Source organism: Lachnellula hyalina (genome assembly GCF_007821495.1).
Source record: "Lachnellula hyalina strain CBS 185.66 chromosome Unknown contig00005, whole genome shotgun sequence".
Lineage (NCBI taxonomy): Eukaryota > Fungi > Ascomycota > Leotiomycetes > Helotiales > Lachnaceae > Lachnellula > Lachnellula hyalina.
Genome location: NW_022157119.1, coordinates 83044 through 99552, shown reverse-complemented (window position 1 = coordinate 99552; position 16509 = coordinate 83044). Strand labels below are relative to the sequence as shown.

At 47.3% G+C, this 16509-nt stretch overlaps 3 protein-coding genes across 3 annotated transcripts; 2 read left to right on the top strand and 1 right to left on the bottom strand.

The window, feature by feature from the left end:
- Positions 1–1833: 1833 nt before the first annotated feature.
- On the top strand, positions 1834–3487 carry pim1_2 (Protein pim1; the record flags this gene model as incomplete). Its single annotated transcript, XM_031146158.1, has 3 exons — positions 1834–1960; positions 2007–2569; positions 2615–3487. The coding sequence occupies 3 exons, from the start codon at positions 1834–1836 to the stop codon at positions 3485–3487; spliced, it is 1563 nt and encodes a 520-aa protein (XP_031009455.1).
- Positions 3488–7657: 4170 nt separating this feature from the next.
- Positions 7658–10086, bottom strand: sed1_0 (Tripeptidyl-peptidase sed1; the record flags this gene model as incomplete). The annotated part of the gene is made up of 7 exons (XM_031146157.1): positions 7658–8207; positions 8330–8641; positions 8690–8813; positions 8866–9071; positions 9125–9330; positions 9487–9771; positions 9820–10086. 7 exons carry the CDS (start codon positions 10084–10086, stop codon positions 7658–7660), a joined length of 1950 nt encoding a protein of 649 aa, XP_031009456.1.
- Positions 10087–14961: 4875 nt separating this feature from the next.
- LHYA1_G001171 (uncharacterized protein) lies at positions 14962–16005 on the top strand (the record flags this gene model as incomplete). The annotated part of the gene is made up of 1 exon (XM_031146156.1): positions 14962–16005. One exon carries the CDS (start codon positions 14962–14964, stop codon positions 16003–16005), a length of 1044 nt encoding a protein of 347 aa, XP_031009457.1.
- Between the last annotated feature and the right edge of the window lie 504 nt (positions 16006–16509).

Here is a 16509-nt window from a genome sequence, read left to right as displayed (position 1 = left end):
ACGTACTCATCCATCTTTTCACAACCACACCAGGAATCTAAAGCCACAAGACCTTCATAAATATCAATCCCAAATCCAGAGGAGAGCAGACCAGACCATGCCATACTTATCCAATCCTCCTCTCTCTGATAGAGTAACACACACTCATAACCCATCACACGACAAACAACCCAGCGCCCAATCCCAATCCAATCAAATCCCAAGCTTAAGCCCACCTCAGATCCCGATCCTCCGGCCAAGCCTGGAGATTTGATAGGGGAGAGTCCTCCGTACCTTAGGGTGGGGCGATCATTTCGCACCTGTATCGCGGGGAAAGCCCTCACGGCTGATGATTGGCAGTGGGATGGGGTGGAGTGGGGTGTGTGGCTGTTTCATGAAAGCGGAAATTGATTGGCAGGCACAGGGGTCCGATCCATTGTGATTTGCTGATTCCGGTTCCTGCATCCGCCCACTCATCATCCCGGCGAGAAGCTTGGCGTGCGCTCTTGCCTTGTCCTGTTTGCCATGGATTGATTGATTGATTGATTGATTGTGCGAGAAGACATGTCGCATTTTCGGTTGCATTTATCATCTTCATTGATGAAGTTGATCATTATACCGAATATTGGGTAGAGATGATATGTCTAATTATATATACCTACACCTACTCTACCACTCTCTTCCTTATCCTTCCCTTCCCTTCCCTTCCTTACCTAATCCTCGTCACAATCCCATCATTTCACTCACCTCACTCACCACCCAACGTTAATTTCCCCTCCAACCACTACTCCATCCTAGAGTCCCCCTCCATGTTTCGTGATCTCCGGTCAGCAACGGTCCAGAACACCTCACCTCTCCCCCAGTCCCGGAAATCAGAAAACAAAACGACATAATCCTTACACCCTGCCTCGCATCATAAACTTAAACGGGCACAGTCCTATCCTATCCTATCCCATCCGTCCCATGTTGAAGAGTTCTTCTCGTTCCCATTTAGCGCCCACCTACCGCGCTTACCTACATGGGCTTGTTTCGAACATAAAGGCAACCAATTTCCCTCCCTCTTTCTTTTCCGAGTCTGTCGGGTCGAGGTTGTGTTGTGTAAACGCCACGCTCTACATTACATTACACAAATCTCACGTGAGCCGCGCCATGATGATTTCGATCCTCTACTCCGTCTCGTATACTTTCAGGACCCAACCTAGGCCGGGCCCGGGGCAGTCAATGTACATAATGCCAGCTTACCCCGAATCCGAATCCGAAATCCGAAGTTGAGTTTATTTGTATGAAAACACGGACACTCCTACTTGGTTTCTAAACTTATATATACTTTATATCCATCTCCTTGTAAGATTACCGGTATATGAATAGATCTGGTGAACAGCCGACATGCATCTATCCCGTGCAGCTTCCCGCGAATCAAGTCGTAGTTACACTACTATAACTATCTCATCTTTACTCCGTAATTTAGCTCAATTCTGAGCTTCAAAGACATACTTCCTTTCCGTTAGTGTTTAATAGCTCTATCATATCACAGCGTGCTATATAGCGGTTATTACCCAAAAAGATGTATGGCAGGTGCTCCCGTTTATCATGCGTCAACATTGCCGAACGCCTCAGCTGGTGCTGTCGCTCAAATCCTAAAATTATAGTACTAAGTAAAGCCACATGTTCTACTATGCATGACAACCTCAGGTGGAAGCACGAGCTTCAGCGGCTGGATTACATAAGGCAGCAGGCAAACGCCGGCCAACATTGCTTACATTCCCAAAACCGCAAACAAGATTCTAAGACGCGATCAAAGCCTTCATAAAGTCCGTACCATTACCTAGGTCTCACACCCTAATACACCGCATAATGCCACGACCGACTCGAATAAAAGGTGGTAATAAGCCTGCTACCAAATCGCCTTCTTCTGTCCCAGGCACCACAAAGCCGAGACCAACATCCGGCACTACTGGCAAAAACGCAAATTCAGTCTCATGTTAGTACTTGCTTATATTGGTGACTCAATTCTTACACTTCTCAAGCTGCAGAACCTGCCCGAAGCAAGAGACGCCAACAATCCGAAGGGCCTGCGCCGAGAGCTTCGAAAAAGTTGAAGGCAGATAGGGCAACCAACGACACCCCATCACAGAAACTGGACATCTATGTATTTGGTGAGGGCGAATCTGGCGAACTTGGATTAGGCCCGAAGCCTATTCAGGGGAGAAAACCTACCGATGTCAGATATCCTCGTCGCAATACACTTCTTGATCCTACAACAGTCGGAGTAGTTCAGGTGGCAGTTGGAGGCATGCACTGCATCGCTCTTACTTACGACCAGAAAATCATAACTTGGGGCGTCAATGATACTGTTGCACTTGGTAGAGATACAACATGGGAAGCACCCACAAGGGATATAGACCAAGATTCGGACGCAGAAGATTCGGACGAGGAGAGCGATTTGAACCCAAAGGAGTGCACACCTACTTCTATTCCCATGGAGAACTTTGGCAAAAATTTACCAACCTTCGTCCAAGTTGCTGCAACAGACAGTGCTAGTTTTGTGGTCACAAGCGAAGGTTCTGTTTATGGTTGGGGAACATTTTCCGTAAGTCTATCCACTAATTTGTGAACTGTATCTTAATTATCTTAGGCAAATGACGGACTCTTTGGTTTTACTACGAAGGATGCTATTCAGGCTGCAAAGATAAAAGACGAAGAAAAAAAGCTGCAGAAAAAGCTGCAGCGAAAGCCTGTCCCTGTTCTACACTTGACGAAGATCAAATCAATTGCGACTGGAAACAATCATGTTGTAGCCCTTGATAGCAATGGGAAAGCTTATGCTTGGGGTGCAGGAGAACAAAATCAACTTGGTCGTAGTATCGTGGAGCGAACTCGTTATGCGTCCTTAACACCTTGTCGACTTGCCCTTTCACCAAAAATCAAGCAAGTTGCTTCTGGTGCCTATCACAGCTTTGCTATTGGCGAGAACGGTCTCGTATATGCCTGGGGTTCGAATAACTTTGGCCAAACGGGAATTGTAGATGGGGCTGGCGAAGGCGACGCAGTTATACCCAAACCCACTATTGTGGAGAGTCTTCGGCCATATAAAATCAGAGAAATTACTGGAGGCGAACATCACTCGATTGCTTGCACCGATGATGGTAAGCTTTTAATTTGGGGCCGTTGCGACGATGGCCAGGCGGGTTTCAAGCTGGAGAACTTAGCAGAACAAGACCTTCTCTTCGACAGCCGTGGTAAACCACGGATTCTCCTAAAACCTACTGTGATCTCCGGTATTCACGTAGTTTCAGTCGCTGCTGCTATTGATAATTCGATTGCAGTTACTGCCGAAGGGAAGGCGTATTCTTGGGGCTTCTCTGCCAATTATCGAACTGGCCTGGGGACGGACGAGACAGTGAAGGAGGCTACTTTGCTAGCCAAGGGAGATATTGCGAATAGAAAAATAACCTTTGCAGGGTGCGGTGGACAATTTTCTATACTGGCTGGTCCGGCTCAGGGTTAGCGGCGTAGGTAATCATTTGGATGCCTTTCTTGTAGCACGACCTGTCTCTTCTGGTCTCTGCTTTGCTACCTGCATCTAACCCAGCGATTTTCCAAAAAACACTCTCCGAAAGGATCAAGGACCTTAGTGGGGAGAAGGGAGGGGGGAACTCGTCCCGGCAGATGCTGAAGGTCAAGTAGGCACAGAGCTTGAGCTGCCGCCTGTCCACCTGTGGCAGGTGGCTCATTTGACTGACTCTGCGCTGTGCGATGGTCCAGCGCGTGCGTGCGTACTGCGGCCGCAGTCCTGCCTGGGAATTCCTCCAAGATCCAGTCCCAAGACTCGTCCTCTTTCCTGTACAGTACACCAGCAAGCGCTGCTGCCTCTACAAGTTTGTTTCCATGGGATGTTTATCCTTGTGCTAGATCCCTGCTTCTTTTTGCGTGAACACGCGTTATTGTCGCTGCTGACATCAGGATCGCTGTTGCTCAAACCGCTCTCGTCATCGCTGCTCGCTTGACAGCTCACCCCCTTCCGACGGCAGAGCTCCAGCATGAACGATTCTGCTATGCTGGAGCGTAGCTGAAGGCGCGTCGTCCGAGACATGACATGACATGGCTTGCCTGCATGGTAGGCGATATAACCGTGCAGCTAGAGAGTCCGGGTGAGGTATGCCGGCTGAAGCCAGTCAAGAGGAACAAATAAGTGCTGCTCTATCGGCTTGATGAAGTCTTCAATCTTTACTCTTCCCTACATGGCCAACGCTCCTTCCTGATGAGTTGGGCACGCTGGCTGGAAGAGACTCCTCGCCTGTTGCGACCATCTCGGATCACTGCTGTGGAGGAGCAGCAGCGTGTAGAGTGTAGACGGGATATAACCTTGGTTCGCGTTGGTAGGATGTTACTAGATGATGGGCCAGGGTTATGGCAGTTAGATGGTGTCTCCGTATCTATGGTTTGTGGCGTTGAAGGTGCTGGCCTTTTTTCCTCCTTGTAATATCAGCAAGTCCAGAAATTACCACGCACGAAATGATCTGACGCTTGATTTGTGACGTGAATTAGTGAATGTCTATTCTATCTCATCCTAGCTATGATTTTGAAACACTGCTTCGAGCGGTTGTACAGAATACAAGAGTAAGTCTTGGACTGTAATACACGAAAGCCGAGACGTCCAGTTTCAACATTCTATGACAATTGTACTCAAAAGTCTGATTATCTCTGCGTCTTTTCTTCCTCGAGCTTTCATCTTCTTCTGAGCTAGGTCTTTTCTCGCGAAGCTCCTTATTACCCTACCTACTGCTCACCTCCATGATTGAAAGAATTTTTCCTGTCCAAGTCCTTGCTTTATAACATCTTCATTCTTCTGGAACTACTCTTTCGCATGACACCCCAATAATCTCTCTCGCTCCTACAAACGTCATAGCAGCCTACATCGCTGAATTCCACCTCCGCAATTCGGTCGGTACCTGCTCATCGTCCGGTTCCACGTTCCGTATAAGACAGGCCACAATATGTAGCGCGAAGACACCGGACTGATCTGCATCAAGATGATGCTGGGATTCGATCCATTGGTGAGTCCACTGACCCATATCAAAGGCGGGCATGTACCTATCAGTAATGCGGGCGCGGGACAGTGTCATTATGTATTCGCGTTCTGGAAGGGATTGAGGCCAGGAGCTGTAGTAATTGAATATCTTCTTCTTTTTATCTGCTACTGAGACATCGCAGGATAAGTAGCTACCGACAAAAGTTTTGAGAAGAGAAGACCCACAAACAACAACCTATACTGAATAGCATCTAAATGCAATGATACACTTCTTGTTCTTGGGATTTAAGAGATTCTTGCACTCTTTAAGCGGATCCGGAATGTCAAAGTCAATACGGCCCAAGATATCAACGCTCGTAAAGCACCTTCGGCGGTGACATGGGTACCAGGACTTAAAAGCTTTGGCGAAGAAGGAAATGGTATTGGTATCGTTGATTTCCTTGGCAGATCCATTTGAAATCATAGATAAGAAACCGTAGTATGTTTCGAGGTTTGGAAAAGGGATTGCACATCCACGGAGTATCTGCAGCTCATTTTGATCCTCTACTAGAGGTTCGCCGAAGTCCATATCCTTCCCTATTTGTAATCTTTCATCCCCATGGAACTCGTTGCGTATTTCTATAAATATCTTTGGAAGGCAGTCTTGGCTGAATTGAGGAATGGTCATCCATTCGAAATCGACCGCATTTGCCGTCTTGCTGGTGAAATTATGCGAGGGTTGAGTCGAGGGGTCAAATATCCGTATCTCACCAGGGTCATCTTTGCATCTGTTGCCCTCCAGCAATGATTTGGTGAGTGTCCCTAGTCCATAGTTTTGAGACCTCGATTTCGGTTCATTTTTCCCAGGATAATCGAATGATTCGAAGAATGCTCTGAAGATGTGGTGTTGAGACTCAAAGAAATGCTCATCGTGCTGCGTCATACAGTAGCCTATCTGCAATTGATCTGGAGCTGCTGTGTATGTTTTTTGTTCATCGTGAATAGTCTGTAGCCACCCTTCAGAGAAACATGTTCTGGTGGTGTTCTGGGAACTCCTTCTACAACGAATTAGTAGCTGGCTTCCCATAAAGAGCGAGAGCGGAGAAGACGAAACACTCTTGAGGGATCCCAACAACGTATAATCAAAGAGGATCAAATAAAAGGGCTGGGTACAACTCAGACATTATAAACGCCTGCTTGGTTTCTTCCTTGGCGATTTTGTCAAGGGTGTCTGGTACAAGGGTGTCTTGTATAGGAACGTCTTGTACAGGAACCTCCCAAGGACTGTCTGAACTTCGAAAAGGTTTTGTATTCTGTGGAACAAGCGAGGGAAGATCTGGGGTCATAGGAGCCCATTGGAAACCCTCATTCGCTGTAGACATTACTCGAGGACGCTTCTTCGTAGAACCAACATCATTGTTAACGTTGCTTTTCGCTTTCCTTCTGCGTGAAATGGACGGAGGCCGTGAGCTGTATAGATCTGAAAATGATCCACTGCCTTGCGATTCATTCTCGCTTTGTTTATGCGTCGGTTTTCTTGTTCGTTGAGATCTTGCTGGCCGCGGGTTAGCTGCGGGGGCTGGTGCTGGACCTGGGGTTGAAGTAGGGCTTGGGGGACGAGTATCTGGACTTCATGAACGTTAGAATGTGTCTCGAGTTACAGGCTGCTCTCCTCTCTGTCGGAGCAAGGTTGGAGGAGGGACTGAGGAGTTTTGCCTGGGAAGCTGAGTGGCAGGTGATATCCAAATGGACGGCCGATTTGGGACGCCTGAGAGAACGTGTTGGGGAAGGTCAGGACTTTGGATAATTCGTGGGATATCATGCACACTCAATCAGATTGTTGAAGACCAGAGACATGGCTGAGTTCTGGGAGCAAAAGATGGAAAAGATCAAGCGAGGAAAAGGGGCTCGCATACCTTCCGCCGACTGCTGCCATTGCTGCACCTGTTCTGATAATATTGAGTTGCGGTCGTAATAATACACGATTATGGATATGTTTGAGTATTTGATGAAAGGGTTTCTGGCCTTGACTCAAAGTATGAGGTGGCACGCCTTTTAGCCATCGCTCTTGCCAGAGTGAATGTCGTGGGGTCGCTGTCGGAAGAGACCATGGTCGTCACTTCCAAAATTCGAAGCAACAACATCATGTTCCAAGTGGATCAAACGCATCGCTGAATTGAATAGAACAATGTATAAGTCTATGCATAGCAGCCTAACAAACTACCTCGCAACCATTCATTCTCACAAGTAGATGCGACGCTATATATCATAATATAAGTGACGGAGGTGGAGATGAATTAGAATGATGTCAAATGTGGGACCATGATGGGGATAATTGAAGTGCAAGGGGGGACGGGGAAGATGTGATTGTGAACTAATGAAAGGTTCTCAGAGGCGTTTTTGAGGAGAATTTACCTAGGTAGGTGGGTAGGTAGGTAGTAGCGTGGATTCTGTTTCTGGGTACTCTTAGGACGAAGAGATAGAGAGTTTAGTGAGGAGATGGTCATGTGCTTAGAACTACCAAATGCTGGATCACATAATTACTTCCTTATGAGAACCCCTTTCATCCATTAGTCTCGCTCGGACATGTTTATGAATAACTGTCATTATACTGCGGGCGAAATACTAGATACCCAAGTATTTCAGCCTTATTCCCAATACCCTCACTCAAGACAAAGCCAGAAAAGCCGCCAACAACTTGGGGTAATTCGGCGTTCCCAATCCCGTCACAGGATCCCACCCCGCTACAGCCGTAAACCCAGCCGTCCCACAGCCCTCATTCCCCCCACTCGTGATATCGTTGAACGCGCTCGGATTCGCATACACCGTCGGGTTAATAAAGCCCACCACACTCTTATTCGCCGCAATCCGCTGCTCATTGATCAGCGTAATGACCGATCCAAACGTCGGCGCAGATGCCGACGTCCCGTAGACCAGAGACAGCGTGCCATCCACGGCCACGACGTAGTTTGCGCCGTTGGCGGACACGTCGGGGTAGCCGCGCACCGCTTGCGAGTTGTTGTATTGCGTCGCGGTGAAGCTGGGCTTGTGGGATGTGTAGTAGCTGGCTACGGCGGCGGACTGGTAGGAGGGCATTGCGAAGACGTTGCTGAAGCCGCCGCCCGAGTAGATTACTGTTTGGCAGGCTTCCTCGGGTGCGGTGGCTGTTACGAGGGTGTTGGGCTTAATTTGGGTTGCGCCGACCGAGGTAACGTATCTATAAAGAATTAGTTTTATATCCCCTGTAAAAAAGCAAGAGCACAGAGCCGCAAAGAAACTCTTGGAAAGTCCTAGATCGATAGAAACATGGAGTGGGAATAAAGAAAAAGGGGTACTTACGGGCACGTGGCTGGGAAGGCTGGGTTGAAGGTTCCAGAGGTTCCACTGTTATAAGTTCCGCCGGCACACTTCGCCTTTGTGCAGCATTGACCTGAATTTCCTGCTACCCCATAATCGCCGGATGAGTAGAGGAAAGTGGTTCCTGCGAGACCGAGTTTCATGTACTCGTTGCATTGACGAGTCTCATAGGCGGCCGTAAGATCGGCTTCGTTGTAGCCATACGAGGTCGAGATTACCGAGGCAGCCTTGAAAGTTCCGCAGTCTTCGTCTCCCTTGTATCCTCCACTCGCAGTATCAGGGTAGATACCATCCCTATAGGTTATAAGCGGATGTACAGTGTATTCATGACATATTCCTTACTGGCTTGAATCATCGCCACCACCTGAAGTGCAATACGCCGCGTCAATGGCATCCAAGAAGTTGTTGAAGGAAGCTCCTTCGACTGAGTCTCCAGTTTGGTAAAGCGTTACCTTCTGTGGATAAACTATATAATTCTGTCAGAAAGTGACAAAACATAATTGAACGGTTCTATTTACCTAACGCGATTGCGTACTGTAGATCAAGATCGGACTCTCCATTATCGTCAAAACTTTGGGTAGTCGTTTGGACAGTAGCACCATCAATGAGGTCGACTGTTGGTTTAGTGCCGGAAGGAATCTCGCGTGCCAGATTGGTATAGAAGAGGTTCAGATCAGTTTGCAAGTATGCCTGAGGAGTATACTCGACAATGCCGTAAGACGACCTGTTACATATAAGTCCAGGAAGTAGCTATCGGACGAGTATTTGAGAACTTACAGTGCCAAGGTGCCGTTGGTAAAGTTGTACAATGCTCGGAGACATTCGGGAGTAATATATTCATAACAGTTCGCAAGAGTGTATTTAGTGGCGTCAGGACTGAGATCCGTTCCTGGCGCGATATCTGATCCTTTCTTAATCTGTGGAGTAGGCCTAACCCTCATACTTCGCTTCTCTAAATCTCTGCGATTTTTCTTTGGCTTAACCTGTTGAGAAAAGAAAAGTCAGCCCAAATTCAACTTCTATGTTGCTAGAATATTGAACCTAGCAAGCGGCATGTTCCTGAAGTCTCACTGATAGTCTGCTCTAAGACAGTCCGGAACAGAAAAACGAGAAAAGAAAGTCCTTCTCCATCAACTTACAAGAGCGTCGAAGTGGATCGTTGGAGTAACAAAGTCAATATGCTCCTTGAGATGTGTTGGTACACTGTAGTCCTCGCAAGCGAGATGATCATTGCCCGTCTCAGCGTTGGTATAGGCATAATACTCTGTTCGAAGAAGGTATTCAACCTCCTCTACGGTAGCGTTGAATTTGGCCCAGCCAAGACTCTTGGAGAACTTGACCCGACTGTTATCAATTCCGGATTCTGCAAGCCAGGACTTGACCGAGCCAACAGTCTCGGCTGATGGCGCAAAAGTCTCTTTGATCTACTTTCTTTAGCTCGTAGTTCCGACATAATTTTCCTCGGAAGCTACCTTTTGCATTGACCAGTGCTTCCCGTAGTTGGGACTTTCGGGGTGTGAGACATCCATCAACATGTCATAGCCATTCTCCAGATTCCGTTGAGTCAGGCCAATAGAGATTGGAATGACAGCATCGCGATTCAGCTTGACGTCGAGATTGCGAGTCCATTTTTCCTTCTGGACTTCACGCTTCTCGTGCAAGGTATAAGGCACAGGGGCAGGAGCGGCAAGGGCTTGAGCCACAAAGCCACCAACGATCGCCAAGACAGTCAGCTTCATAATGCGGAGATTGAGGTTTTGAAGGAGGTTAGGAATGACCAAGGGGTTCCTTTAAAACTTGTGGGAGACTGAGATAATATATACGAATAAAGACCAAGAAATACCAAGACTTACTTGCATACCCATCACTTGATAGATTTCCTTGAAATCAGGAACATGTATACTCAACTGCCCAAAAGCAAGAGATCTCCGTGACCAAGATCCTCTAGGCTAGGACATTTCCCGATAAGAATTTTCCCCACAAGGTTGCAATTTGTAGGGGTGTAGCCCCAATAGGAAGGTTTGAGGTTAATCAAAGATGCAGGCACGCCAGTAGCGCTGAGTGAAGCAAGCAAGCCTCAACCAGAGACAGGGAAAGGAAGGCTGAAGGGATGCTAGTTCTCGGGCGGCCCAGCCTAAATCAGCTACAGAAAAGAAGGTTGACTTCGGTTCGGTATGGCCCGTGTTATCTTTAGCCGCCAGAAAGCTTCTATGGCGCGGTGTGAATGGAAATTGGTGTAATAAGATAGAGGCGTGTATATGGCGGAGTGGCACACTTTGGAATGCTACTAACACTGCAGCACAGCTAATCGCCGGTCAAGCCTTACCAGAGCGCCTGTACGCCGTACTGTACCGTATGGAATGGAATAGATCAGACGATAAAGAGATCGGCGAATATCCGTCACTTGTTCTGGATAGTCACCATCATCCAGCGCAACAACGTGACGAGTCTAATTGCCGCCAAGACTTGCGTGTCGGCAATTGGATGTGAACTGCCTTACAAACCGCCGCTAGCTGGGTTCGTGGCGATTTCATGGGAAAACAGGCTCTGATAAGTAGTCGATAAGGAAAGCCATAACCCATTCGGGAAGGAGATTGTGGAGGTGAAGATGGGTCGCGGGGCTCAGGGGGAGGTAGGTGTCGTTGCTATTTGCCGTGATCTATACGCACGGTTCAATAGGTGCCCTGCCCGCATGCAGATATATCTCCATCAAGATAGTTGCCGTATCATGATTCGTGTACCTCGTATGGCGTACCGACTCTTATTTGTGCGCTTTCCGTTGCTTGAGTCCCTGAGAGCGTGCCGGAAACTCTGACGCTATTATTGTTCATCCGGGAGTTCACAAGCTGGGGTCGGTACGGGTGCAGAAGCATTGCAATTGGTGGATTTCATATTTGCGTATCTGATATAAGGGTAACAATTACCTTATGGAATAGAAATCAACAATAATCCCGTAGAAATGGATGATAGGCCTGGGATTGGGTAGAGGGTCTCAGGCATTTCCCAAGAAGAGTCTATCGCAGCTCTCCAACAACCTGTCATGGCGAATACTCCGTACGGTTGACTTCCATATAAATTGACTAAGCGATGTAAAGCGCCGGATGCGCCTTCAGATTTCGTAAGAGATCAAGCTTTGCCAATAAATATCAAGACATGGTGAAAGGCTTGAGTCCCAGGGCCAAGACAGTCAGGTGCACCCCGCATTGTCTCACGGGTCGCGGCTCGCAGATAGGTATGTGCCAATGCCCTCAAAAACCAGGAATGTCCCTCGAGCGATTTCCCTCACAGATAACTGTAAATGCCTACCAATCGGAATGATCTGGTGTGAGTCTTCAACATATATTTTGGACTTCAAGTTCTCATTATATGTGAATGTAGATCATGCGTTCAGCAATAATGTGATAGCCCGCATTCGATGATGGTAGTTCGAAGAAATGGAGCCCAGGTCTTAAGCACAAAAGACTAAAAGTAGAGAGCGTATAAACCAAGCATGATCTGCAAATATGAAAAGGGAGTCTTGTAGTATCGCAAACCATGCGTCTTAAATGACCGCTTTATACAGCCCACTTTAGTCATCACAAACCTATATAAACTCCGGCGTCATGATCTTGCGCAGCTTCTTCGACCTTGGATCGACATGAAAACTTAACAGTCTTTGGCTCTGGCATTTAGACTGAGCTATAGAATTCAAAAAAAAAAAAAAAACTAGTGCTTGAACAGCCAATCTGGAAATCCAGCTCCTTCTCGTTGCGCGCATAGGTTGAGTCATGCCGGTCTCAAGGTTTAAAGTTCGGGATAAAGGAGCAGCGACACACAGGATCCCGCCATCTTTTCCTTTCAGTGTTCCAACAGGTTGAACAGTACTAATGCAAGTTGGAGAAGCTTTGAGAAATGAATCAGCATTGGAATCGTTGCTGGACCGAGAGTATTTATACTGAGACGAGGTATGAAGCAATACCAGCCATGATCCCGACAGCAGCCTCATCGAAGAAGTCAAACACTGAGTGCGAGACTGGTCGTGTACATAGAATTGTCGAAAGAGCGACCAAGTTCCCAAACGATCAACCAGGCAGCCCGTTCAGAAGTCAGCTCTCAAAATAGTCGGTGATTTGAACTCGTGGGTGGGCAACTTACTGCGGCAAGAAGGAGAGCAGCAAATCCCAGATAAAGCAACAAGATACCCTTCCCCGAGCTGCACGAAGATGGAGATGTAGAGACCTAAGCCTGTACCTTCGAAGCACCCTGCTAAGAAGAGGACGTGCATTAACTGACCAAGACCAACTACAAATAGAGGAAATAGAAGGTAAATAGAACGATTATTTTCAACGAGAGAGCTTGAAAATTTCGACCAGCAATTTTGGAGCAATCTCTGTGCAATCCGATTTTATGGACTACTCACAATAACTTCGACTCGCGCGAAAATAAAAACCCCCGAATCACATCGTTAAGCTGGCCAAACAAAAGATTCCTCCCGCCGGCGACTCAAATTAGGAAGCAGCCGTTTGCAGTTGCAAAATGATACGAAGGTGTGATTTATGGAAACGAAGGTTGATCATTGACCTCACGATGAATCAAAGACCACAAAATTGACTATCCTTACCCTCTCCTCTCTTTCCCCGTACCAAAGTTCATCTCCTATTGATTTGCCCGTTTGTTCACAGAGCTCAGCAGGGAAGTGAAGACACCCACTGCACTAGCAGCTTTTACGACGTGTAAAATCCCACCGAGGAGATGAAATAGCCTTCCCACACCCGCTGCAGTCCCTCTTAGAGAAACTGATATATGCAGGTGAACATATCAGGAAGACAGGAAAAGCTGATGACCTCAGAAGCTGTATTGGACCTTAGGTCGCTCGCAAACACAAAAGCAACCCATGGTAATGCGTCTTTGCAACGTCATCAGGCACGTTTCTGGTTTCTTGCACAGAAGAAGACCTCATAGTCCTGTGCTCAGGAGTTGTGTGTGGATGAACTTGCGATGGATGCTATATATAAACTGCCCATATCAGTCGTGATGCTTGAATACAAGGTAATCCTTTTGCTATGGGGCCCATAACGGTATACTTCCGAAGGTACTTGGTGAGCGATCTTTAGAGTTCTTGCAAAACTTTGGAAGCTACGAGCTGTTTTGTTGCTGATCTCGAATGTTTTGAATGTTTTGCACTTACGGCCACAAGAAAGTTGAGTGATTCCCCCTGTAAAGTTGTGTTGAAGTTATGCATACTAGTCCCTAAACAGACTGGCTCGCGAGATGCATAAGTTTATACGCCAGCGTGCCGAGGTTCTCGGCCTAGCTAAGCTAAGCTAAGTACTAAGTACTCGGTAGCTCCTCTTCAAAATTTCACCACATCATTTCTAAAGTTTATCTAACAGACATCTCCGCCATATACGAGAACAGCTGAAACGAATCCGCCACAACACCTAGAAAGGTACTCTATACCCAGAGGCAGTACACAAACCTACCTACCTTACCTAGGTATTCTTGGCCCTTTCTGGCTGGCAGACTCTTACGGACAATCGAGTTAACGTGCTAGATTCGAAATGCCCTACCTGCACGTACATTCCATACCAGCATCTCAAGTGACTGCGGAGCTGGCGGATATAATCCGCTGAGAATACCATACTACCGAGGGAGCTCTGGACCGCCTATTTCAGTATTCTCAATCAGAAATAGTTTGTTCCTGTTTCTCTTTTTTTTTCACCCCGCGTTCTTGTTTTTTAGTGCTGCACCTCGCTCAAGTCAGTCGTGTTGAGAAACCCCGCAACGCAAACAGTAATTCGTCATGCACCGAACTAGCTGTTCTTGATCCGATGTCTTTAGTTTATACGCTGGATGACCGGCTGCCGACTACGCGGCTTGAGCCAACAGAGACTTCATATCCATTCTTTGACACGGACTGAGTGGTCCGGAGAGGAATGTCACTGATCAGCATTACCGGACTTTGTTCATGTTTCCTAAAGGGAACCAAGCTCAAAACCCCAGCCAATGGAATGTAATACTATTTAAGCATGAAGGTAAGCATGTCTATTCTCAGCCGCTCTCCCCGCAGTTCGTCACCCTAGCGCTGCTCCTATTTGCGGGGTACACTACTGTAGAAGTCAGTACTGCACAATAGCGCAGGGGACCTGAGCTGGAGCTCTCGGCGCTGACGACATGACTGCAAGGCGCCCGTCAGATTTCGAGCCTCTTTCTTTGTTTTGGAACCTCGTGAGCAGGTGCAGCAAGTCATGAATTGCCACACTATTGATTTTAGAGTTTAACCCCCTCAAGTATCCAATGAACGTGCGTCTATTTTGAGCTATTTCCTCGTATGCTGATTCTGGCACCACTTGACTCTTGCTAAAAGAATTTGTGGTAGATCTTGAGGCTCTTTGCCCAGACACGCACTTGGGGAAGACATCGTGGTTTTCACTGTCTATCTTTTGGAGCGCCTCTTGGGGTATTAGTGAAAGAAGCTATTTGTAATTACAACACGGGCCTCTGCGTCATGTTTATTTCTTCTGGAGACAGAATGCTGGTATATAGATATGCTCATAGCCATTCTCTAAGACATCGCTAAACTATATACTCAACAAAATACCTTGTATCATTTGTTCTCATCTACGCTATTCATCATGAAGTACTCGCTCTCAACTCTCGCCGTTGCAGTTGGCGCTTCGCTGGCAGCCTCTCAGTGCACCTTCTCCATCACGGCTTCAGGAGGTCAATCAGGAATCGTTGGCCAGCTCAGTGACGGACAGAACCGCATTGGTGGCAGCAATTCACAGGGAACATACACTATCAGCAACGGTCAAATCACAGATTCTCTAGGACGAGGCTGCATCCTCACTCCACCAACCACTCAATTCCAATGTGACGTTGGAGCGACTCCAACTGGTGGATTTGCAATTGGCAGTAATGGTGAAATCACCTTCAGCGGCTCAAACGTCTTTTACGCTTGCCCCGCTACATCCGACATGTACAACATCTATACTACACCAGTGTCAGGCCAGTCTTTGTGCGTCCAAGTTGCCTTGACCGCAAGCAATTGCTTCGCTGCCAGTGCTAAGCACACTACCATGGTAACCTCCACCGTCCAGAAGACAGTCACCAGACAAGCAGAAGCTACCACGGTAACCTCTACCATCCAGAAGACAGTCACCAGCCAAGCAGAAGCTACGACCCCCACTTCCACGACCTGCCCCGCCAACCTTAGCGGCGCTTATCAATTCCCCCATCTGATCGTTCCCGTCTCCTCCTCCAGCCCTACCACGGCAGCAGGAACCTCTTACAACGGCGTGATAACCTCCATCGTCTCATCAATCTTCAACTTCGACATCCCAACCACCTTGACCGGCACCTGTTCCCTTGTCTTCCTCTTTCCATTGCAGTCTCAGCTTACAACATCTTCCTTCACCTTCTCCGGAAACGGCGTCCTTGATTTCAAGCAGTTGACTACCGTCGCTACCACGTCTACCACTTTTGCCAACTTGGGTACCGTCAAGACCGACTTTGGAACGAAGACTATTACGCCTGGTTCTTCCACCGTTATCACGACCTTCGCTTGCCCCGCTGGCCAGGCTGTCAGCTACGAGATCTCGTCTGTGAGCGGAACTTCTTTGACGTACTTCCAGGACTTCAATCCAAGCCCAATTGGCCTTTACATTACCTCTTGCTAAATGAATGGATGTATATCTTACCCGCTACTTATTTGGTACAAGGGAATAACAAAAGTCTTGTAATTTTGGAGATTTTCTACTTGGGAAAGTTTACGTACCACCACCACATTCCTTGACAAGACACATGACGCATACGACAATGAGGGAAGGAAATAAAAATGTATATAATTCTAGTTGAGAGATAGTCCCTCCTTATACCATAATATTAATCATCTCCATCAAAATATTATCTTCCATTTGGTTGCTGCCACTCCGTGTGCCATTGCAAGTGGCATCTACCTTATCTTTTCTTAATCGGAGTCCATCTTTCGTTGGCTGAAGCATTTTATCTAACTAGTTCCGTATTGATTTCGGGCCTTACTCACACCATTCATTTCCATCTATAGTATCAAAAAAATCAAAGCGTCGAGGACGACGGGGTTGGTTCCTTTGACTTGCTCTCAATACCCGCTTCGTAATCGCACCGCGATCTATCATCTATCTGCTCATCCTCGGATTTCCCTT